Raw genomic sequence first — 23,953 nt, forward strand, 5'->3', positions numbered from 1 at the left:
CCGGGCTCAGCGGGACGGGCGGGGCTGTGGGTGCGCATGCGCGGGTTGCGCCGCACCTCCGAGGTGCGATGGTGGGGGGCGAGGTGGGATGTATAGGGTTATATTGGGATGTATAGGGTTGTATTGGGCTGTGTAGGGTTGTGTTGGGCTGTATAGAGTTGTGTTGGGGTGTATAGGGTTGTATTGGGCTGAGTAGGGCTGTATTGGGCTGCGTAGGATTGTGTCGGGCTGTATAGGGTTGTATTGGGCTCTGTACTGGGCGCTGTATTGTGTTCTGTGGGGTTATAGCCGTGTTGCTGTGTGTCCATCCTTCTCATAGCTCTCAGCCGGCCCTCAGGCGATGTGTCACCCCCTGCCTCGCTCTAAATGTGCCGTGCTCAGCGTTGAGCCCCGGCCCTGAGGTGCTGTCAATGATGGCGGCCTTGCCCTCAGCTGCTCCATGCCGCTCTGTGCGCTCTGAGTCCTCCCGTCCAGCAGGGGGCGCTGTGTCCGCTCACTCCTCTGCCGGGCTGGTTGCATCGTTTCCTCCAGGCCGGCAGGGGGCGCTCAGCCCTGCGGCCCAGCTGGCGGAAGCGGAAGCGCCCGGCGGGGCGTTTGGGCAGCATCGCCGCCGCGGAGCGACGTGAGTAGCGGGGCCGGACGGAGCCGGCGGGGTCGGGGCCGCCCGGTGCGGAGCTGGAGGAGCACAGGGCACAGGGCCTGCAGGAGGGGGGGGGGGGGGTCATCCCTGCGTTCACCCCGGGCTGACGGCGCCTTGTTGTTCGTACCGGGTTGTTTCTTAAGGCTGCGCTTCGTTTCGTGTCTCTTTTGTTGGGAGGGCTGTGTGAGAAGTAGGTCAGGTTGAAAAAGGAGGATTTTCTTTGTTGGAATCCTGTGAAGTAGCTGGAAGTTGCTTTGGTTCAGATGTGAAGCCTGGTGCCTTGTCTTTAGCTCAGTCAGAGCAGAGCACTGCGCTGTGTGGGATTTGTCTTTACAAGGTTTAAATTTGGGTCTGTTTTTGTGTTGTAAATGTCTCAGGACAGAAGAATTGCCTCCCCTTGTTGTGTTTGGATTTGCAGAATTGAAAACGTGCTTCTGATTGAGACCTGCCCTGCTCTGCTTTTAGTGTGTTGTGTTAAAATGGGCTGGATCCAAGTCATCTCTTTGTCTCATCAGTGAGGAGCAGCAGGAGAAGCCGGTCCATCAGGAGCTTTATCTCAGGTGGCTGTGCTGGCCGAGCCCATGCCTTGAAATTCTTCGCTCCTTTAGTGCCTGTTTACTGAGTGCAGGTGCTCAGTTTGTTTCTTATTAGCATCTCTGGCAAGCTCAGACCAGCCAGCTCAGCCTGTTCTATCACAGCATGTCAAACAGTTGTGCAGCCTTTCCATTTTATATATAGAAGAAACAAACTGCTTTGGAGGGTTGACAATCGTCACGCCTTGCTGTCTTTGTTAATAAATTATGTGTAGGAGTTTATAGCTGGGATCCTTTTGGAGTTGCACTCAGATCTTGGGTTTATGGTTTTTCCTACTGCCAGATCTCTGGGCTGTTTTGTCTAGCTTAGATATGGTTTGTAAAGCTTAGATATGCTTTGTAAAGCATGGCCAGCTTCAGGAGGAGATATCTTCTAATTGAACAACCTGCTCAGGAGGATGAGATGCTGCAGGTCAATCGATTTGGGAAATGCTCGTTTCACTGTGTCCCCTTCCTTTTGGAAGAATCTATTCGGAGTTGGTAATTGTGTGCTTGTAGATGATATCATGGTGATGGTATTGCTCGATCCTTCACAGCTTTGAAAGGAGAAATTCCAGGTGAATGATGGCCTGTTGTGTATGGCCAGTTGGTTCAGAATTAACTTTGAATCCTGTATCTGCTAAGCAGTTGGCTGTCCCAGTACAGCCCTTATCAGTCTTTATTCTGATATCAGTGTATCAAGCTAACTTTGCTTTTCACAGGGTGGATGAATGAAGTATGAGCTTAACAGGGAAGGTTTTGTCCCCTTCATGAACTGAGCTGTTGAGGGGTGTTAAAATAAAGAGGCAAACACCAGTAAGTCTATGTGGATCTATGAAATTATTAGCCTTGTTCTGAAAGGCTGAACAATGACAGCCTGTTTTCCATAGCAGAAATCTGTCTCCTTTTCCTGCTAGGTTTTCCACGTGAACTAGTGGGTTTCTCATAGGCCTTTTACTGTGTTGTGCTTTGGGAGCCTGATGTGAATTTTGGCTGGAGAAAAGTGCTGACCCTCTGGTGTTCTTTCTTCCCCAGAAACATGCAACATGGCAGCAGCCATGGAAACTGAACAGCCAGGCCTTGAAGTCTTTGAAACTGCGGGCTGTGAGGAGCAGCTGCAGAGAGAGGAGCAGCCAAAACCTGAACCTTTCTATGTAGAGAGACATTCCTGGAGCCAGCTTCGGAAACTGCTCACGGATACACGGAAATATCATGGGTATATGATGGCAAAAGCCCCACATGACTTCACGTTTGTTAAGAAAAATGATCCTGAAGGACCTCATTCTGATAGGATTTACTATCTGGGTAAGTTTGCTGGTGTAGCTTGTGCCTTGACTAGGCAGTCACTGCAGTGAATGGTTGTTTGGATTTGACTATTTCTCAGTGCACACCTGATTCCCTCTGGGTTGGTCTCCATGTGCCTTGGCAAGAGCAATCAGAAATGAGTAGTACAGAGAGAGAAGAGCAGGAAGGGGGCATTCGGCCCTTCATAAAGGTGCATCATCTTTGAAACATAGGCTGCACTGTGCTGTTTTCCAGCCAGGGGAAATAACAGAACAGACCTTTTTGAATTTAAAAGCTTATAAACTAAAAAGATCTCTGACCATCAAGAAGACAAGGTTATTCCTCAAGCAGCGTGTGGTGAGCCTGACTGTAGTTCTTTGTTCTCTGCCTTCTCTGTGAGTTGCATTTCTGAGAAGCGGGGACTTCTCAGTGCAAGGCTGCATTGTGGAGACTGTCAGTAGTTCCTCTGGTAGGAATGCCTGTGAAGCTGTTTCTCAGCATCTTTGGAGAGTGTTGGAATTATTAATAGAAGGCTAATATACGTTGTTTCTTTCCTTTTTGACAACAGCAATGTCTGGGGAGAATAGGGAGAACACGCTCTTCTACTCTGAAATTCCAAAAACCGTGAACAAAGCTGCTGTCCTGTTGCTTTCCTGGAAGCCTCTCTTGGATCTTTTTCCGGTGGGTCCAGGTTTCTTTATTACATCTTAGCAACACATCGGAGCTTTGAGGTTGCACCTACAAGTCATTACTGTGGTCTTGAATCATATGTATGTATTTGGTTAACTCTGTGACCAGCTCAAAAACAAGCGTAATTTTCTCTTCGGTTTCTGGACCTACGGCCTGTGTGCGTCATAAAAGCTGTGTTCCTCCTTTGACAGCAGAGATTGCAAGTGCTAATTTGCATCATGTTCTCTGCTATGAGATCCTGGGCATTGCTGAAGGAGCCTGCGGTCTCCAATAATCACTGTCTTGCAGGGGAAAGCAATGAGTCCCCCTGACGACCTGTCAGTGGCTCTGTGACTCATGCTGAAGCAAGACATCTCTTTTCCACTCCAGGATGTGTGTCCCCTTCTCACCTCTGTGCAAAGCGAGCTGCACGCATCCCCCATGCACCATAGCAGGTTGGAGGAGGCAGGACATTTCCTCTGTGGAATTAGGTGTGTTGTTTTCCCATGTTATTTCCTGAGGTTGTCAGCCAGACATAAAATTCGTGCTGTGCTTTCCTCCCACTGTGTATCTTTGCTGAAGTTAGTGAAGGCTGTCATACTCATTCTACAAATAATAGACCTTCTGTCTGATCTTTCTCTTACCATCGTACATTGGAAATAATGCCAGCCTTACTAAGGGAGAAGAGGCTCCCAGGTTTGCAGTTCTGTAGGATATGGTCAAGGGCTGCACCTACAATTTCTCATAGCAAAAGCACAAGCAGGAGTGGGCTCCTGGCTGTCAGCAGGATTCTGGAGGAGGAGGGTGTCTGTGCAGCCATCTGGTCTTGGAAGCTTGGCGTGCAGAGATGCTCTGACAGTATTGTAACAAATGCAGAGCAGAGGTGTTGATTGTGCTTCTCTGCCCATATTCAGGCCGTCCTGGACTATGGTATGTACTCTCGGGAAGAGGAGTTGCTACGGGAGAGGAAGCGAATTGGCACTGTTGGGATTGCCTCCTATGACTACCACCGAGAAAGTGGCACCTTTCTGTTTCAGGCTGGGAGTGGAATTTATCATGTAAAAGATGGAGGCCCTCATGGATTCACTGTGAGTCTGTTCATCTCTCTGTCTTATACAGTACTTCCTGCCCCTGGCTGGAAGCTCCTTTGTTTCAAAGTAAAAGCAGAATGTGAGGTTCTGCTGTTGCTGTACTGACATGGCAAGTTATTGCTGCATTAGAGGGGCAAATGGTCTTAACCAACCCTGAAATGTGGAGAAATCCTCTGTAGGGATACATTGCCATAGTTATAGAAATTTGGATGGAGAATGAAAAAGAAATGGTAGAATCTGAGGTGGTGAGGCAAGTCACTGGATCTTCTGATTATTTATTTCTTTGTTTTCTTTTTAATCAATATAAAGGAGCATGAAGCCTGTGATGCTCTCTGCTCTTTCATGTACTCAGAAGTTGTATCAGAGGCAGCTTTTGTTCCCAAGCTGCTGTGGTTGTAGAGACCTTCTGGTTATCCAGTTCCGTGACTGTTTCATTACTCACTATTCTTTTTTCTTTCCTTCTTTCAATCAGCAACAGCCTTTGAGACCCATTCTGGTGGAGACCAGTTGTCCAAATATCCGGATGGATCCTAAGCTTTGTCCAGCTGATCCAAATTGGATTGCCTTTATCCATAGCAATGACATCTGGATATCTAATATAGAAACCAGAGAAGAAAGGAGGCTAACATTTGTGCACAATGGTAATTCATCCTGAATTAAAATCTCTGCACCTCCTCTGCACTTGTTCTTGCTGTACTGAATTAAGTAATGGCACCAGGATTTCTTCTAAAATCTGAGGGGATGGCAACTGTTTATTTCATCTGGGATTTGATTGTCACGTTCTGTATGTATCCAGTGCTAATGCTGTAGGATAATTCTCTTCCCAGTACCACTGGGAAAACCAGAATCAGGCAAAATGAGGTATTTGTTGAGTAGATACAGAAAGGCTTTTCCTGAATCACATATTTTTTATGTCTTAGAACAGTCGTTTTTGTGTGGAGTAGCTGTGGGTGGATTAGAGCTGGAGGAAAGTTTCTGCCAGCCGAGTCAGGCTGCAGCTTTTTAGAGACAATATAGACAGTTTCTGAATAGCACTGTGGCTTCTGCTGGTGCCCTCATGCCCAGTCGCTTAGGTTTGTGCTTCTTACCCTCTCCAAATCTGCTCTAGACACGTATCCTGGAGGAAGGAAAACGGACAGCTGTGGGTAAACCACTTCTTAAAATCCAGCGCATTTTGCAATTGACGCATGCTTCTTGTATTGAAATGGCATCATTTAACTTGTAACCAAATTGACATTTTTGAAGCTTTACAATAATACTTGAGCTAACTTAAAAGTTAGTTATTAAAATATTATGTAAGTACATTAAAAATAAACTGTAGCAATGACTCCTTCTCAGATGGTAATTATTTATGGAGCGCTGCTAAGTTACCTCCAGGGTAACAGGAAAAATATTGAAGCCCTATGGGTAGGGTTGAGATGTTATGTAAGTCTGTTACTTTCAGTCTGTACAGTGAATGAAATGCTGATCATTTTTTCTGACTGTTGGTACTTTTGGTATCAGTTCTCTGAATATTTTTGCTTTGATTTCCTTAAAGCTTGTGGTTCCCATTTGCTGAGCTCAGGTAGAGAGAACATTTACTTTCTTGGATGAGTGCATGGAAAATTGAGAGACTAATTGGGTAGGAGTAAGAAAGGAGGATGAGGCTTTCCTTTCCTAGAAGAGGCTGCTGTGTCAGAGAGGATTAGGTCTTCCCAGATAAATCAGCAGGGTGGGGTGAAATCAGTTCTGCTGAGAAGCCAGATTTACGATCACGTCATTGTTCTGCAGAGACTGAACACAGGCTGTGTTAGGGATAACGCAGAACTGATTTGATTCTGCAGTGCCTCATGAACTAATTCTTTTGTGCCTTTTTTTTTTTCTCTTGAGAACTTGCCAATGTTGAGGAAGATCCAAAATCTGCTGGCGTGGCTACTTTTGTGCTGCAGGAAGAGTTTGACAGATACACTGGCTATTGGTGGAGTCCAAAGGCAGAGCCAAGTAAGTGTGTTGGACACAGTGTGTCTGACAGGCACAAATAGTGGCTGCCATGCTGTGCTGTCCAGGGAAAGTTATTTCTTCTTGTCTTTACCCAAGGTAGGAACCTTATAGTTCAAGAAGAGCAACAAGTGTCTGCAATGGTGGACATGTTAAGGTGCCCTCATTAGTCCAGGTTACTGGGTGAAGAGTCTTTCCTTCTCACAATAGTGATAGGAATTGCATGAGAACTTGGTGCATGCAGATATTCCTTCATCCTTCAACCTGCACATTCTCCTGGGAGAGCACTGGTGAGTGCAATAACCAATTTTGAGAGTTGCTCTGATCAGGAAATGTTAATTCCTTTACAGCACTGAATGGGGGGAAAGTTCTTCGAATTCTTTATGAAGAAAATGATGAGTCAGAGGTGGAAATCATCCATGTCACGTCACCCATGTTGGAGACAAGAAGAACAGATTCCTTCCGGTACCCCAAAACTGGTGAGACTCAGATGACCTTGCATCTCTCTTTCTGGGAGATGCTTATTTTATTCTACGTGCCTTATGCTGGTGGTAGAGCAGGGGGGTGTTGTAGGCATGACATGTAGTCCTTGAATTAGAGTTCAGGTAGTGGAAATGTATGTGGAAAAACTTCTGCCCTGGAGGTTTGATTAGTCACTGGTTCCTGTGTTGATTTTTCCAGCCATGAGGTTACTAAGAGCTCAGTCTGAGTCCCTCAGAAGTTGGCAGAAACCCTACCTGATTGTCACTATTTTGGAGCTGCTGTCTCAGGTCCTGGCACAGAGAAGCTGGTTCCTGTTACAGCCTGTCGTCTCTGAGGGAATAGCTGCAGAATGATCACATTTTGGTTTTCTCAGGGGGAGGGAGGGATCCTGCCAACTGCTGGCAGTGTCCTGGTAGCTCTAAAGGACTCTGAGCTCCATGAATGCACTTGGACTTGGAAAATTGTGCTTGTATACAGACTATGAGGGAGAGCCTCTGCTGTCATTTTCAAACAGTGAATGATGTGAAGGCTTCAACAGTAAAGGAGCAAGGGCAGACTCAAAGCATATCAAGTGCTTCTGGAAGTGGGCAAATAAGACTCATGCAGACCTGCTGAGCAGTTCACTGTGGTGTGCCAGGTGAACAGGACAAGTTTAAGCAAGCTGACCTTTGCTCTTCTGAGATTTTGCCGCTGTTTTTGCAGGACATGTTGATCACATTATGAAAGTAGTTCATTTTTTTCTTCTTACTCTTGAAATCATTTTGTCTTTTTTTTATTATCAGATCATGTAAATTCCCTAATCCTTTGGGAAAAGTTTTCTGCTTATGATTCTGATTTACTCCCTTTTAAGGAGCGGGAAAGGCCACGTTAGCCTGCAAAACAAGAGGTGACTTCATGTTTTCCAGTGCTAGTGTACACTTACATTTTGTGAGGGTGTTTTATTTTACTTTTATTAAGTGCTGAAACTAAGCAGTGTAGGAAAATCAGGCAGCCAAAGCCTAAATGCCTTTGAAAACACAACTGTGTTTTAATCTCTGGAGTCAGTTTCCAGTCAGAACCACGTAGGCAGTAGCTTTTTTGGGGTTGTTTTAAGGGCAAACTTTGAGGTGGTTTGTTACCAGGGAGAAGATGAGTACTTCACTAGGCCAGGACTGTGGCTTAAAACAAGTCATTTCACCTCAGTGTGTGTGTTTTTTATGAGCTGATGAAGTGAAAACAGCATTGAGAATGTTAAAAGTATGTGGAAGCTGCTAAATGGGGCTTCTTAGATCGCACAACAGTTTGATTCTTTATACTTCACCTCTGCTGTGCTGCAGGCCATGGCACTTAGCACTGCAGGTGCTGTACGTCTGTGTTGTTGAGGCTTTGTATAGTTAGGTGGATTCTCAGTGTCCAACACATTAAAGTATTGTTCCACTTTTCATTCAACAATATCAACTGAACAGTAAGCCAAAGCTTGCTTTGTCCTAATCACTCCTGAGCACGCACTTCCAGGTAGTACATGCATGCTTTGTCTGTGGGAGAGAAAACTGACTGACAGTAGTATGGCTCTTGATCAGAGCTGTTTGTGGGCTTACATCCACCAATTCTGCTTTGTGTCTGTAGTCTCTTTTTTTTCCCTGCTTGATTCTCTGATGTGTGCAAGCAGGCTGTTTGATCAAAGAGCATTTTGCTCTTTGCCTGTTCCAGTTCTGTATAAATAACAGCCCAGTGATCCACAGTTCATGCGTGCCCTCTTGGAAACAAACAGTTGGTGCCTGACTGCTAACCTCTGTTTTTATAGGTACAGCAAATCCAAAGGTCACTTTCAAGATTTCTGAAGTGGTGATCAATGAAGAAGGAAGAGTAAGTGCCATGTTCCTCTTGTTTCCCAAATCAATTTGATTTCTGTGACTCTGTGGTGAAAAATCACTTTTCAGTATAAATGATCTTTCTTTGTTGTGTTAGCTTAATGGCTTACCTGGAGGCAACGCTCTTGTCTCGTTCCTTGTAGATACTTGATGTCTGTGTGTTCTGCAGTATTTCTCAAGGACTATTTGATGCAGCTGTAGAGTATTTTAGATGTGAATGGTTGGTCTTTGTTATGTGATAGATGTCTCGATTGGTTGGATGCAGACAATGGAAAAAATTGATTGCAAAGAGAATATATCTCCTTGTAAAAGCATGAACATATGGGGAAAGATGAGCTTTGCTTTCACTCCAGGAATTTTGAACAAATGCAGAAATTTCCATAGGCCAATCCAGGTCTTTGGACAAGATACAGCAACCTCCATACATTGCTGGGATCCTCTCTGCTCCTGAGCTGCTTCAGCTCATCGACACTCACCTGCTGGGACAGCAATGCTGATGTTAACCAGCAGTCAGGGAAAGCTGTCAGGATCCTTGGGGTACCACTGTGATTTATCCCAGCAGGGACAAGCTGCAGAGCTGCGTATCAATTAGAACCATATTGATAACTGGATGCCGTGCAGGGTGTTCAACATACAGCGACAAAAACACTTTACAAAACAGCTTGCTACAAATCACCTTCCCTTTGTATTTTACATGGGGAAACTGGTCATTCAAGTGACTTATTCAAGACATGTGATGGATTTGCAAGCAGAATCTGTATTCCTCAAGTCCCAGCCCTTGCTGTGCTTGCTGGTAATGAATAGCTATGCTACTGTTCTGGTGTCTGGCTGCAGGTGGGGTGAATGCCCTGTATTGAAAGGACTGAACAATCTAAATTGCATAAGCTGCACAGGAGAAGTCTTCTGTGTGCAGACTCTCGTCGTGCATGAAAACTGATTGTGTGGGTTCATCTCAGTGTCACTGAATTACTCCTTTGTCAACAGATTGCAGATGTTGTGGATAAAGAGCTAGTTCAGCCGTTCGAGATCCTCTTTGAAGGAGTAGAGTACATTGCTAGAGCTGGGTGGACGCCAGAAGGAAAATAGTGCGTATGTTAATCCTGTCTCTGCTTAGAGGGTTTGGGGCAATGCAGTTAGAAGCAGAATTCAGTGGTCTTTGTCTTCCTCCAGCTTAAGCCTTCTTTCATTTTTTCATTGCTGCAACATTTGTATAAAGAAGGCAACTCCAACAGTCCTTCTCTCCTCTGACACCTGGCCCTACTGCTTTGAGAACGGGCACTCGCAGCCCTTGATGTGTGTATCCCCTCAGCATCCCTGTGAGAAGGGAGTGCAGTGCTGTTATCGCCCGGAGAGGCTGAGTGACTTACCATGGTCACACAGGGCAGAAATGAGCCCAGGTCCCCTAGGCTGGTGCCCTAACCACTGGACCACCCTTGCTGACCAGACTTACTGATCAGAAAACCTGCTACTTACATTTGCATGTCATTTTTAACCCTGTAGATGATGTAGCGCTGTTTCTAACTCACCAGAAGCTTCTCCAGAATTACACTTCTCCAGCTCTTGACTCTAAAGATTTCACTTTTTTCCTTTCCTATATATATATATATATATTTTAAATGTGGAAGAAACGCAGGGACACATTTGTTCCATTGTCTTGCTTTTTTTCAGGGTTTTTATTAGAGCTACATGTAAAGTCATCATCGTATGGCAGGGTCTGCTGCCAGTTCATTTAGGTGCCAGTATTACTCTCTGCCAGGTACAGATTTAAACATAAATATTGACACGTATCCTGAGACATCAGTTCTTCATTATTCCCTTTGATTTTTCTCTTCTCTTTCTCCTTTAAAGCACAATCCAAATCTGGGGGAATAGAATTAATTAAACTTTTCAACTAACGATGCTTATGCAATATTGTAATGAAGAGAAATAGTTATGGAAGAGGTTTGTTTTTGTGGGTGAGATTTTACATGTGGCTTTTTTACTTCATCTGAAGTTGAACATTTGCGACTCCCCCGAGATGCCTAATGCTTGTGTGCTTCTTTTGAGGTGTTTCAGGCCTCTCATGTTCATTGTTGTATGTTATTTTCTCTAATATCTGTCTTCTCAACAGCGTCTGGTCCATCTTACTGGATCGTTCCCAGACTCGACTGCAGATAGTCTTGATTCCCCCTGCATTATTCATCCCAGTAGAAGATGATGCAATGGAAAGACAGAAACTTATCGACGCTGTGCCAGATTCTGTTACACCTTTAATTATTTATGAGGAAACAACAGACATATGGATAAATGTAAGAATTTGAATTTCAGCCTTGTCTGACAGTTTGTTGTTCAAGACCCTGTGTGTCGCACTTGGGCTGTGTTGTGCTGTGCTGCCTAGGAGAGTATTCCTGTTGTCCAAGTTCTGTGCTTATGGCAAAGAGCTGCTGTAAAAGGCTCTTAACACATAGAAGACAAAACGATGTGTAATGTAAAAGCAGAGCTGCTTTGCTTGAGGCCACTTAGTGATCAGAGAGCTGGGAACAGAGCCCATGACACTGGTGTTCCAAGCTAACTCCATTCCCACAGTGTTACCCACTGTCCTCCTCCAGCTTCTTTGTGCAGTTCACCAGCAGCAGTCCCAGCAGGTAAAGTATTCATCAGCCATAGTGGGGAAACGTGTCTCAGGAATCTGCTAACAGTCAGTAAAGTTCTCCTTAACCACATATATTCTGGTGGGATGGATTCCTGTGTGGTATTTGTAGAGGTGTTCTACAAGGCCTGAGCTCTGTGAGATTACACACTTGTGTGCTGGGTTCATGGTGTAGAAGGGAGTGCTGCTGGTGCTTGTGCTGATGGGTATCTCCGAAGTGGCATCCTGCTTAGTGGTAGTGTGCAAAGTTTCAGGATGGTGCAGTATGTTGTCCTTTCTCCATGATCTTTCTGTCTGGAGTTGTTTTTGACCAGCAGCACTTACTGTGCATATACAAGTGCTCCTGATGCTTCAAATAATTGTCACTCAAAGCAAGAGCTGGCATCTTTGTGACTGGGAAAATGTTGTCAATTTATCTTCCTCTGAATAGCCCTCTTTGGGCTTCTAGGCAGCGCTGGGCAGAGGTGGCCACCAAACCCTGTCATATTTCGGTTGGCCCTTGTATGCTGTCTGCAGAGCTGAGCCCACAAGCTGGAAAGGCAGGTGCAAAACAACTTAATTCATCCTGTGACCAGGATATAGGCTATCAAGCCTGGAGCTGTGCAGCATGTGGCTGCTGTTTGCAGACACCTCCTGGTTCTTATGCATTATTTGTTCTGCCGGTAAGGGACACTGTGCTGCAGCCTGCTGGTGTAACCTGTGCTGGGCAGTTAGAGGTACTTATGTGTGACTTCAGTGCCAAAGTCCTGCTGATAACACCAACGTGCTGTTCTGACCCCACAGATCCATGATATCTTCTACGTTTTCCCTCAAACCCATGAAGATGAGATAGAGTTCATTTTTGCCTCCGAGTGTAAAACAGGATTCAGACACCTATACAAAATTGTCTCCATTTTGAAGGAGAGCAAATATAAACGATCATCCGGAGGACTCCCTGCTCCAAGTAAGTGAATTTATTCTCTTGCTTTAATTGGGCGCTTGCTGCTGACTGGTGAGGAGATGAATGTCTTTCCAGGTGGCAGGAACTGCTAAAAACTCCTGTTGTTCTCTGAAAAGCACTTCACTGCACAGTCTTTCCTCTTGAAATTGCACAGGGGTTATTCTGTATGCAACGTGCCTTAGTTTTAACCCTGCTTCTTCCTTGGTGACTGGAGGTAAAAGTTTCTAAAAAATCAGATGCCAGATGGGCTTCCCTGTGGTACTTTGAAATGCACTTAATTGACAGTGATGGGATTGTTCACTTCCTGACTGCAGTGGGTTAATCATTATAGCAATCACGTGGCTATCTCTGATGTGAGGGTCCAATGCATCTAATAGACACTTATTGGTTCAAGACTTGGTTTTGGAAGTGAAACCAACATAATTCCTGTCAGCCTTTGCAAGCAGATTGTAGCAGAGAGGCTGATAGAGGTCTACAGAGGGCCTTTCTGTCAGGGGGCCCACTTGTTAGTCCCTTCGAAATGAACACATGTGCTTGGCAACAAGACCTGTGATATGGCAACTATTCAGAGAATTCCTATCTGCTCTTAAAAACAGTCATGGTATTGCTGTATAGACAGAGACGTTAGTAGGAGAAAATTAGTGACAGCTGTTGCAAGTGGAAGCACAGGAAGAGTAATTCCAAGCCAAAAAAAAGCCAAGAAAATTCAATGCAAGGACCACAAAGACAATGTGCTTCCAGGCTGCAGTCAGGGTTTGCATGGTGGAGCTGTGCACAAAGCTCCTGGAGTGTTTTTTCCACAGTATGTGTTCTTTCATTTACTGTTTCACGCTGTGATACTTAATTTACTTGTTTTGTGCTGAAGGCTCTCGCTGAGCTCTGCATGCAAAAAAGTGCACCTCATTTTACTGTAGGTCCTCGTTTTGTGCAATTGTTGGTGTGGGTTTTTTTCCAAGCAACATTATATTGGGTTCATTAGATTTCTACGAATGTATCCGATTACTTTTCCTTGCTGTATCTCTCTCATTCCAAAGCAAATGAAGCTATTTTATAAAAGCAGAGCTGCTTCCCAGCCCAAAGCAGAATTCCCCATTTTTGACACCAGAGATTCCCTTTGCACCCTTTACAATATTAAAAAAAGCAAGAAGCGGAGCTATCCAGGTGTCAATTTGAGAGCATCTGTGAATCCTTCCATACAGAGCTCGCAGAATGTTTAGTACCAGCTCTGATGTTTGTCTGCAGAGTTGGCAGAGGGGTGATTCCTCTGCAGAGCCACACTGATCTGGGCTTGAGTCTATCAGAAAAGCTTGGAAAGAGAAAGTGTCATTGTGACCGTGTTCTGTAAAATGTGTAAGTGTAAAACCGCTGTATTTGCAGGTGACTTCAAGTGCCCCATCAAAGAGGAGATTGCCATTACCAGTGGGGAATGGGAAGTGCTTGGCAGACATGGGTCCAATGTAAGTCTCTTCTCTTGCTGCATGGATATCTTGCAAGCAACACAGGAGTGCTGGAGGACAGCTGGCATTTGGCTTATTCCTTGCATACTCCAAATTAGAGAAGTAGGAGGGGGAAGACTTGGTGGGGAAAGAAGGCCTGGGCTTTGTTTCAGCAAGAACTGGATATTGAGGATGTGTTGTTTTTGTTTGTGACAGATCTATGTAGATGAAGCCAAAAAACTGGTGTATTTTCAAGGCACGAAAGACTCTCCTTTAGAGCATCACTTGTATGTTGTTAACTACAAGAATCCTGGAGAAGTGAAGCGACTGACGGAACGTGGTTACTCCCATGCCTGCTGTGTCAGCCAGGTATCCATCTGCCCGAGGTCTGGGTAGGCAGGGCTGGCTGTGTTGTGTTTTATTGTCTAACGTGTCCTTCACCGATCAACAGACAAGGTAGTATTTCAATATAACAAAAGTAGATGTTATGCTGTGCTGTGTGCTTCGTATTGTACAGTGAGTGTGCAGCCACCTCTGGAAACCAGATTTGACCTCCTAGTTCAGGTTGTTCCTCAGCTCAAACAGGAGCTCAGGAAGGTTGAATTGTTTGAAACTGAGCCTGGCTTTTACATCTTCCAAACGATATGAATACAGGAAAAAAAAACAGATCCTTTTGCTTGTACCTCTGTACTGAGGAGTTCAAGATAACATTGTTTTCCTCTCTAGGATTGTGACATGTTCATCAGCAAGTACAGCAATCAGAAGAACCCACACTGTGTGTCCCTTTACCGGCTGACAGGACATGAAGGTGACGCAGCTCAAAGGACAAAGGAATTCTGGGCTACAATTTTAGATTCAGCAGGTAACAGAATTGTTAAGAAACTGCGGGAGGACAATCAGGAGGGCGTGTGAGACTTGCCAGTATCTAATCTGACATTTGCTGCTGTGAGTAATTAGGCTTCTCTGTGAAAATGCTTGTATGGAAAGTTGTTGGAAGTAGAGGAGTGACATTTTCAGCTCGATGAGAAATGAGGATAAACCAGCTGTGAAGGAATTTAGAGAGGAAATTGCTAAGTTTCTACTGCCAGAGCCAATAGAAAGCATGTTTTACCGTCAGTAGAGGGGAGTTAAGTGAGCTTGTTTACTTTTTAGCTAAATGCCTGTTAACGAGCTTCTGGGCCTCTGGGGAAAGCCACACACTTCTTAAGCAGCTCCGTGTTGCTGTCTGCTGTTGTCTTTGTGAGACAGCTCTTTTAATTTTATTTATTTTAAGCTTTAATTTTTCCGTTGTAGTTCTGTTACTTTTCATCTTGTTGCTGCTGTTCAGTGGAGAAGAGGAATGGGTGTGTGACAGGACAAGGAAAGCTCCCAAATGTCTGGGGTGTTCCCAGCCTCTGCCTGGTCCTGGCCACATCCACTGCAAGAGTGGGAAAGCCGTGTTGTTGGGGATGCAGCAACAGTGGTGACAGAATGGGGCTGGAGTAGGGCTGCAGTATTCATCCATTCCCTGTTAATCCAAGCTCTTTGTGCCTTCCCAGGTCCTCTTCCTGATTACATTCCCCCAGAAGTGTTCTCCTTTGAGAGCTCCACAGGGTTTACACTCTATGGGATGATGTACAAACCTCACAATCTGCAACCTGGAAAGAAGTACCCTACTGTGATCTTCATCTATGGAGGCCCTCAGGTGAGTGCAGTCTGTCTGAGTGGTGGGGTGGAGCCTTTGGAACCTTCATTTCCATGACACAGAATGACTTCTTACTGAGGGGAAAGAGCTTAATTCACAGCAGACAACAAGCAGGGAGAAGGAATCCTAAAGCAGGGAGGAGGGATAATAAAAACAGTCTGAAATGGGGTAAACAGGTGACTGTGTCATTGTTCTTCTCTTCCAGGTGCAGCTGGTGAACAATCGATTTAAAGGACTCAAATACTTCCGATTGAACACCTTGGCCTCTTTAGGCTACGTTGTTGTTGTTATTGACAACCGAGGGTCCTGCCACCGAGGGCTGAAGTTTGAAGGAGCCTTTAAATACAAAATGGTAAGTGCAGCTCTGGGTCTGGTTCTTTATTTTTGGCCAGAGCCAGGTTGGAGTCCTGGTGTTACCTGACCTGAAGTCCCAGTCTGGCATAGAGATCCAGCATAGTTTGTGCAGTGCTACTTAGTCTGGGGAGGGAAACTGTGTGTAGTTGAGCAGTGTGAGTATGAGAGAGGAAAGATCCTCAGTGTGGGATGGATACAATGGCAGTATTTGAGTTTGCAATCTTGTTATCTGTAAGGGGAACTAGATCATAAAAGTCCATTCCAACTCAAGCTATTCTAGGATCTCTGACTCTCACCAGAAATACAGTTTTTATCTGGTGGCTCAGCATGTGTTTATTGTCTTAAGAAGGAAAGGAGAAGGAATTTCTGTAACATGCCCAGTACAGTGGAGTGCTGGTTTGTGGATGGGTGCTGTACAAACAGAAGCAGCAAATGAATGCAGGTTATTTTCAGAAGTCACGAGAATTGTCTTTTGTCTGGGTCTGATAATTTAGGTTTTCTCTCTCTTCCCAGGGACAAATAGAAATTGATGACCAAGTGGAAGGGCTGCACTACTTAGCGTCCCAGTATGACTTCATTGATTTGGATCGTGTTGGCATTCACGGCTGGTCCTATGGAGGCTACCTCTCTCTTATGGCTTTAATGCAGAGGTCAGATATCTTCAGGGTATGTTCGTACATCGAGTACTTATTCTGGTGGTGCAGACAGAATTTTTCCCTTAATCACGTAACCTCCCTGAGCTATTCACAGCACAAAGACAAGTGAGGACACAGTGCTCTGCCTGTTTCCTTCACAGTTTTCCTAGTTGGGCGAGTTCAGAAGAAAACCGTTGTTTGGTTTTTTTTTTTTTAGAATACCTTCCTTCTACTGTATTTCTAATTAGGCTTCCAGACTTTGGTCAACCTTCTGATGCTTCCCAGAAAATAGATCTTGAAATTTATTCATGTTTGAAAGCACCAGCTTTAAAGTAAGTCACTGTGCAGTTTTATACCAGCATTTGGTGGACACTTCAAGAGCAGTCACTAGTTCTCTGTGACCTTGATTCAGTTCTCTGCACTTGTGTTTCCATCTGTAGCATGGGGATGAGATGTTCTTCCTCTGTTAACCTGATGTCACTGTTGGGTTCTGAAGGGTGTCTGGGACTGGGGTTCACAGAGTCTGTACTGGAATTGGTAGGTGATTCAGCTTTCCAAACAGAGACAGTGCTACGTGCACAGCCCCAATAATTAATACTAATAGAGATGTCTCGTAACATTGAATTGCGTTTGTAAGATTAAGTGCTGCTCTTTCCCACCTCCCTGTGCAAGTTTGCAGCCATCATCCTCAGGGCAGTGTGGTTTGACTGCACCATCACTGTGCTTGTTCCTCAAGCTCCACATGAGCTCAGTATAATCCTGACCTGATGTGAAGGTGCTGTGCTGCCTTTGAGGCTTCTTGCATTGATGCAGGCTGGGTGCTTTTGGGTATCCAAGAAATGTAACATGAGAGGAGTGTGGGGCAGTTCAGGTAGGCCGGTTTTCTTGAAACAACTGAGAGTCTGTTCTTGTGAGCTGAGGTGAGGAGGATCAACTGTTCACCCCATTCAGCTGAGCACAGAAGGTGTTGCCTCTGTGGAGCTGTGTAGAACAGCTTTAAGCTGGTTGGCTTCTGAGCATGCAGTAATGTAACAGTGCTGCTGTAACTTCACCAGCCTGAGGTCACCTTTGCTGAAGGTCCCTTATATAGTCTCAGCTGTTGCCTGTTTTGTGCCAGCTTAACTCTTTGTGCTGTGAATCAACCAAGGGAAATTACCCTGCTGAGAAACAGCACCACCATCTCTTCCTCCTCCCCTCTTTACTCTCCTTCTGTCCTAAGAGAATGGTTGCTTTGCAGAATTGATCTATTCCCTTATCAGTTTTTAGCAGTGTGTTCTGTAACAGCTGGGGGGCAACGTGGCCATGGGGAGAGGTGCTGGAAGGAGTTGCTTTTGGTTACAGAACACTGAAGTCAATGATGAAACTGTTGTTGGGCAAGTGTCAGAGGCAGAGATGTGGTGAGAGCTGAATATTGCTCTCAGCACGCTTTGCTCTTTGCGACTCTTCTTGCTTTGCCTAAATCCAACCTCAGTACTCTTGGGAGTTTGAACCATGATTTTTCACAAGTCCGTAAGGGTTATTATATTTTTACTTTTAAAAATACTTGTCTGGAAAAGAGTTTTGTTTAGTTTTTCACTGGTCTTTTTTCACAGGCCTCTCTGCATGCTGTTGGTAGCTGTGCAGAGGGGACTGCTGAGTGCTGGGGAGCTTTCAAGCCCAGTTTCCGTTAAATGTCCAGATGAAAGTTTCTGTGACTCCAACAGAGACCCCCATGTGTTTTGAACAAAATCCACTTACCTCCAGCAAGACCTGAAGGTGATGCAGCTCAATGTTGCTTCTCATTTGTCCATAGGATCTTTCTGGTTTTCGGCAGCTGCCTGGGCACAGGCTATAGCTGAAGCCTGCAGATGCACATGAGCTGTGGGAGTTCCGCAGACTGTGGACTGTAAGGGAGGGAGGGACATCCCCAGGTGAAGGTGTCAGGGTTGTCATTCCCTTCCTCATGCTTAGAGCCATGTTGAACCTGCAGGTAGCCATCGCTGGAGCACCCGTCACGCTGTGGATCTTTTATGACACGGGTTACACAGAGCGCTACATGGGCCACCCGGAGCACAACGAGCAGGGCTACTACCTGGGATCCGTGGCCATGCAAGCTGAGAAGTTTCCTTCTGAGTAAGTTTGGTTTTGCAAACTTTCCTTCTGCCATTTGTGTCAGGAGTGGTTAAGCCCCACAGACAGACATTTATTTCCCAGTTCTTGGCAATTAAACCTTGGAATCATAAATGCTGGTATTAAAACAAAAACAGCACTAATGAACTTAATAGACTTGAATGAACATTTGCATAATTACAGACCATTCCAAGTAATCTTTTTTATCCTAGCTGTAATTAAGACTATTTTTATGTCTAAAGAAATGACAAACCAGTTCCATGATTAGCAGTTTGGAGTTGCAGTAAGCTAAACAAAAGTTAGTTTATCAGCATACGTTCTGTGGGCTCTCAGTCTGTCAGCACAGGGTTTTCTGCAGAGCAGGGTGAGGCCACAGGCTTTCTTGCCAAAGAGATGAAAACCAGCAGTGATTCTGAGTGAGTGTTAAGCCATTGAGTTATCTGAGGTAGGAATTGCTTCTGAAAATAATGACAGTGTGCAGATAAAAGGTTTATCATGATGTGAATATATAGGAAGAGCTTGTAGAGGAGGAATGGGTGGGTTTATGACAAGCTGCAGCTCCATCCAGGGCAATTCACGATAGTGAAGTTACTGTCTTCAGTGCAGCAGTTTTTACTGTTTGCTCTTTTGGAAGGAGTGTTTGTGGGCTGTGAAGTGACTGGCAGCTTCTTGGATGCTATCTGGAAATGTTTGTCTCTTGCTTTTTTCAGACCGAACCGTTTGCTGCTGCTACATGGGTTCTTGGATGAGAACGTTCACTTTGCACACACTAGTATTTTGCTCAGCTTTTTAGTGAGAGCTGGGAAGCCATACGACCTGCAGGTAAGGCTGGAATCAGGATGTGAAAATAGCGTTGTCTTTGCGGAGTACAAATTGAAACTTGTCCTGTGTCTGTGCTGGGCAGCTTGGGATTCCTGAGTAAAACATTTGTAGTTGAGTCTGCTGGCTTTTTGGGGTTGATTTTTTTTTTTTTTTTTAATTTGAAGGAAGTTTTATGAGTAAACCAAACAACTTTTAGGTAAATGAGCAGTTAAGGCTGCTCCCAAGGAGACCTACAGTTCGGAAGCAGTACTACAGTGTCTGTAGTACTGAGCAGGCTGTGTAATTAATGTAGTACTAAGAGCAGGCTTATGTAATTAATGAAAACCTGCTGGTTCTGTGCAGATATAGCCCAGGTACTCTGCATTGTGCTGCAGAACTGGAAGCACGCTGATGTATGTGATGGCTCCAAGTAGGATCTGCCTCTGTTCAGCAAGGAGTTGCATCCAGCTGAGCACAAGCTGGATCAGAGGATGCAGTGCATGTTGTCTCCAGGCTCGGGCAGTAGAGGAGGGGATGCTGAAATGCCAGCAGAGCTGGTGCACAGGGATGACGTGCATGTTTTGAACTCTGGAACCAGTTTAAATGTTGGCACCCAAAACTTTTGTGGGTATTCATGACTTTATTTTATATTTTAGATCTACCCTCAGGAGAGACACAGTATAAGGGTCCCTGAGTCGGGAGAGCACTATGAACTCCATCTACTGTATTACCTGCAAGAGAATCTGGGCTCTCGCATTGCTGCCCTGAAGGCAATGTAGCTGACCTCTGCAGAACTCTGCTCAGCTGGCTGCTGTACCACGAGGAGATAAGAAACTAGAGAAAAGAGAATGGATCTTTGCATTTTGGTGCCTGCCTCATGTACACACACGCATCCACACAGAGACACTTTTTTAAAGTAAATTTGGTGCCATGTAGGGAACTAAAGGATGGTGACCTAATGACTTTAAAGCTTAAGGTGTAAATAAAATCTGGTGTCTGTGGTGTGATGCAGTACCACGGGTGTTCTCTTGGGGGAGGAGCTGCAACTGAAAATAACATACTTCCACAGCACCAGATCCTGTTGTTTTAAAAAGACTCTGATCTAATCAGTGTGTTTTTACAGTGTGTTCCTTGGTACCATAACACTAGAAAATCTACTCCCTACACTGCAGGAATTTAACTGGATGGTCACAATGTGTACATTACATTTTGAATGTCATTGTATAGCTGTTACGCTTTATAAATGGGACGTGTCTCACTCCAGAAAAGCTGGTCACATGTTAGACTCATCCCTGTCGAGCTACTGATTGTTTTTTACGGAGAAACACTTTTAAGCTGCCCTGAGAAGGTTTTCAGTTCTGGGTTCGGTTCAGCTGATGCTGGGTTCTTTTCAGTAATTACTTCCCTTCCCAGGATAAGTCACACCGTTTTTCCTTCCAGCAGACTGATAACCTGTCCTGCCTGTACTTGATTTCACCTGGGGAACTGAGGTGATGTTTTACTGTGATGTGAGCATAACAATCTTTTATTCTGGGATGCAAACTAATTTAAGGCAAATTGCAGAAACTTTGTACATTTTAAAAGAAGCTTAAAAGTGCAGCCCGTTCCTCGCTAACATTTTTCCCTGATGTTCATTCTGGAGCTGTTTTTGCAGTACCGTTTTCTTACTGTCACATCAGCATGATGTGGATATAATGCATCCTGTTACAGTTTTAAGATTCAACGCTCTGATTCAAAGGTCTGCAGAGGATTTGGTGAGGAGAGACCCTACAAACACTACACGTCGGGCAACGTGAGCTGCTTCATTTGATTTCCTGCTTTATTCAAGGCACTGTTTCCAGGCTCTGCTCAGTCCTCCGTTCCCGGGTCATTTCCAGCACTGCTGCATAGCATGACTGTGATGCTGTGTTTGAGAACCCCTTCCAGCATAGCTTAAGGTAACCCCCCTAAGCCTAAAGGATATGAAAGCCCCATTTTTGTTAGTGAGGTTTTAACTAAGCAGCAGGTTTGGCTAAAAAGTGTCTTATGTGAAGTCACTTTGAACTTGCAACAAGTTGTTCAAGACAGAAATCCATGGCAAAATGATTCTTTTTAATCCAGGGAATTCTCCCCTTGGGACCTGCCTCTGAGACTCTCGTAAGTTTTAATGGTTTTCTTAGAAACCTAAGAACTTCCTTTCCTTCCCTTTTTGGTGCTAGAGAGAAGCTGAGCGTGGTTTTTCTTTTCATCTTTTGAAAACGTGGAATCACTCTCAGTATTCACACTCTTAGTTCTCCACATGTGCCCTTGTTATTTCCTCGCTGTGGAACTGTTCAGCTTGGCCATGAGACTCTGGGATTTAACACGATCTGATTGTATTGTATCACACCGCATCGTTTTACAGTCAGGCTGCTGAGCAGATGCATTGACGCTGTCAGAGCCACTGCAGTTACATGGGTGCTGAGTCTGTATGTGAGGGCAGGATCTGGTTTGGGGATTATGCAAACGATAGCCAAAGCAAATGGGTCTGCAGTAGGTGTGTGTTTCCTTGACACAGGAGTGTTTGGTTGGGGGGGAAGGGGGGTCTGTTTTTCAGATCTCAGTGTTTTTTAGTGGATGAGCTGGAATCCCCTTAGCGGGTCAGTAAGAGCCTTAATGCTGGGACGGGGGAAAGGGCACGGCATGCAAAGGGCTCCTTCTAACATCTCCTCCTTGAGTAATGAACTGTGGCTGAACCTGAGCTGTCTGCTGTGGTCAGTGCTGAGAGATGAGTAATTGTGCTGAAGCTTTTGGTCTAGAGCAGCGTGGCAGGGAGTATAGAAAGGTAAAAGCCGTCACGATGGAGTTCTTTTCTGTTCCTGATGTGTTTATGCTGTATGATATATACATATATCTATATCTGTTCATATATACATATATGTATAAAATTACACGTGGATAGCATCACCTTTTCCAAGGTTGTTTATATTTTGTTCAATATTTAACTTGCTTTTGGGGGCGTTTCTGCTCTTTTTGTAGAGGTGAGTACCCTTGAATGTAAATGTTTACGATTTTTAAGACAAAATGGATCCTTTTGTGTAAAAAAGAAAAAAAGAAAAAGAAAAAAAGGCTTCATGAAGCAGTGCTTCTTTGGCAACTGAAGAACTAAATGTTATACAAGTAAACCAGGCTGGATTTTGATTTAGCACGGGATTGTAAGTGCTGACATAAACTTTAAAATAATGCATCTTTACTTTGTTTTAAATATATCTATTGGAGAGCAATTAAAGTGCAAAGCACTGTAAGGACTCTATTTTGCAACATAAATTACATATTCTTTCTTTCCTACAGGAGTTTTTCCTTTTTACAGCAGTCAAGCACTTTCCAACCCCGTGCTCTCTCATCCTGCTGAAGTGCTGGGAGGATTTATCAGCACAGCTTTGCAGTTCTGGTCAGAGATGCCTCGTGTGAGCTTTGAGATTGAGGTAGGGAGGTGCCGAGGGCTCTCAGGGCACAGATGGGTGCCTGGGGGTTGGATACAGCAGTGTGCTCTGTGCCCAGCAGGCACCTGCTCTGAGCAGGATGCAGCCTTCACTGCCCAGTGGATGGTGGTTTCTTCCCAGCAGTTGCACTGACATCTTTTGAGATAAATGTTTAAATTTCTTATACTTAGAAGAATACATGAAACGTGGGGATGTGAGCAGTGACGCTGAAGTTGGATGGTGATGCCAGCAGTGGTGGTGGCTGGGATTTGTTGGTGTCGTTTCTGTGTTAGCACGTTCTTTGTCCCTTCGTACAGCAGCTTTCAGGATCTTTTTCCAAATGGGGTTTCACCCTTCACACAGGAATTGCACTCCCTACCCCGTCCCTTTGTTTCCAATGGTCTTTTATTCAGAACAAAATATAATTGGTAATTAACCAGAGCTGCTTAGTTTTTATAAGCTCTCTTAACTTCAAAATATTCGTTAATGAAATAATGATTTCAAACCTCGTGTAAAGCTTTGAAAATCAATTCGCTTCATTGTATCACAATGGAAAATGTATTCTCTGGTTATTAATGCTGTCAGGGGGAAAGAGAGGGAAATACTTTGAGCAGAGATGGGTTCTGCTTCCTCCTGAGCACAGCATGTGTCTCACACTGCAGAGCTTGCCCAGCTCTGACCGTGGGGTCCCAACACCTTCCATGGGAGAAGCACCAGGTTGTGCTTCTGTGTCCATACACAAGGCTGTTTTGCTGCTGGCATGACATTTGGCTTCTGGTGTGGCAATAATAGAGTACAAGTGAATGAAATAATGGCCCAGATTAGGATACTGCCTTGAATTGCCTGTTTACTTGAGTAGCAGAACCTTGCAAAGACTTCTGTGCCCCCCTCGCGGGTCTTTGGGACAGTCCTTTTGCAGAGAGCCCTGGTGTGGTTTGTACGTAGATGTTCTGCACAGACAAAGTTCAGGTTTTTAATTCTAGAAGAAGTGCCTGCTGTTTGCATTAACAGAACTGCATGTCTCACCCCAGTGGGTTTATGGTCTCCCTCCCCCACCTTTCTAGCGACTTAGCTTTTAATCGTGTAAAGTGGAGACATTTGTTTTGCTGCTTTTTATTACAAAACCTTTGTGGCAATAAAGATGCTGCTAAATAAATTGAATTAAATGGTTTCCCCCCCCCACCCCCCTCCCCATTTTCAACTGTCTCTCTTCTTGATTTAGTAGAGTTTGTGGGTAATTAGATCTCCTTGCATTGTGCTGCGGAGGGCAGCAGTGATGGAAAATGTGCATGTGCATTCTATGCACTTGTTGGGCCTTTGCTGAAAGCTCCTGATTTTTTTTCCCATCCCTTGTGATTA

General features: G+C 44.7%; 1 protein-coding gene across 12 annotated transcripts; it reads left to right on the forward strand.

Moving 5' to 3' along the window:
- Positions 1-21: 21 nt before the first annotated feature.
- DPP8 (dipeptidyl peptidase 8) lies at positions 22-23,750 on the forward strand. Of its 12 annotated transcripts, XM_085515219.1 has the most exons (21): positions 590-622; positions 2,248-2,517; positions 3,065-3,177; positions 3,556-3,656; positions 4,080-4,253; positions 4,729-4,897; positions 6,126-6,236; positions 6,584-6,712; positions 8,500-8,561; positions 9,551-9,651; positions 10,677-10,854; positions 11,979-12,138; positions 13,513-13,592; positions 13,788-13,940; positions 14,298-14,433; positions 15,110-15,255; positions 15,461-15,607; positions 16,123-16,275; positions 18,214-18,356; positions 19,064-19,175; positions 19,811-22,425. In XM_085515219.1, the coding sequence occupies exons 5-21, from the start codon at positions 4,098-4,100 to the stop codon at positions 19,931-19,933; spliced, it is 2,259 nt and encodes a 752-aa protein (XP_085371345.1). In that variant the 5' UTR covers positions 590-622; positions 2,248-2,517; positions 3,065-3,177; positions 3,556-3,656; positions 4,080-4,097; the 3' UTR covers positions 19,934-22,425. The 12 variants fall into 12 exon arrangements, 10 of the variants coding, with proteins under 10 accessions (XP_032302786.2, XP_085371343.1, XP_085371345.1 ...); XM_032446895.2 differs by lacking the exons at positions 590-622; positions 3,556-3,656 and adding an exon at positions 22-63; XM_085515217.1 differs by lacking the exons at positions 590-622; positions 3,556-3,656 and adding an exon at positions 38-83.
- Positions 23,751-23,953: the final 203 nt, after the last annotated feature.

This window comes from Coturnix japonica, chromosome 14 (genome assembly GCF_054131305.1).
Source record: "Coturnix japonica strain WE chromosome 14, WE-NBRP24, whole genome shotgun sequence".
NCBI classification, from domain to species: Eukaryota; Metazoa; Chordata; class Aves; order Galliformes; family Phasianidae; genus Coturnix; species Coturnix japonica.

Excerpts from the sequence above, each read along its gene's own strand:
- DPP8 (XM_032446895.2), top strand. The coding sequence starts at position 2,259 with ATGGCAGCAGCCATGGAAACTGAACAGCCAGGCCTTGAAGTCTTTGAA. Across the intron at positions 3,178-4,079 it reads CTCTCTTGGATCTTTTTCCG|GCCGTCCTGGACTATGGTAT; the intron begins GTGGGTCCAGGT and ends GCCCATATTCAG. Across the intron at positions 6,713-8,499 it reads CTTCCGGTACCCCAAAACTG|GTACAGCAAATCCAAAGGTC; the intron begins GTGAGACTCAGA and ends CTGTTTTTATAG.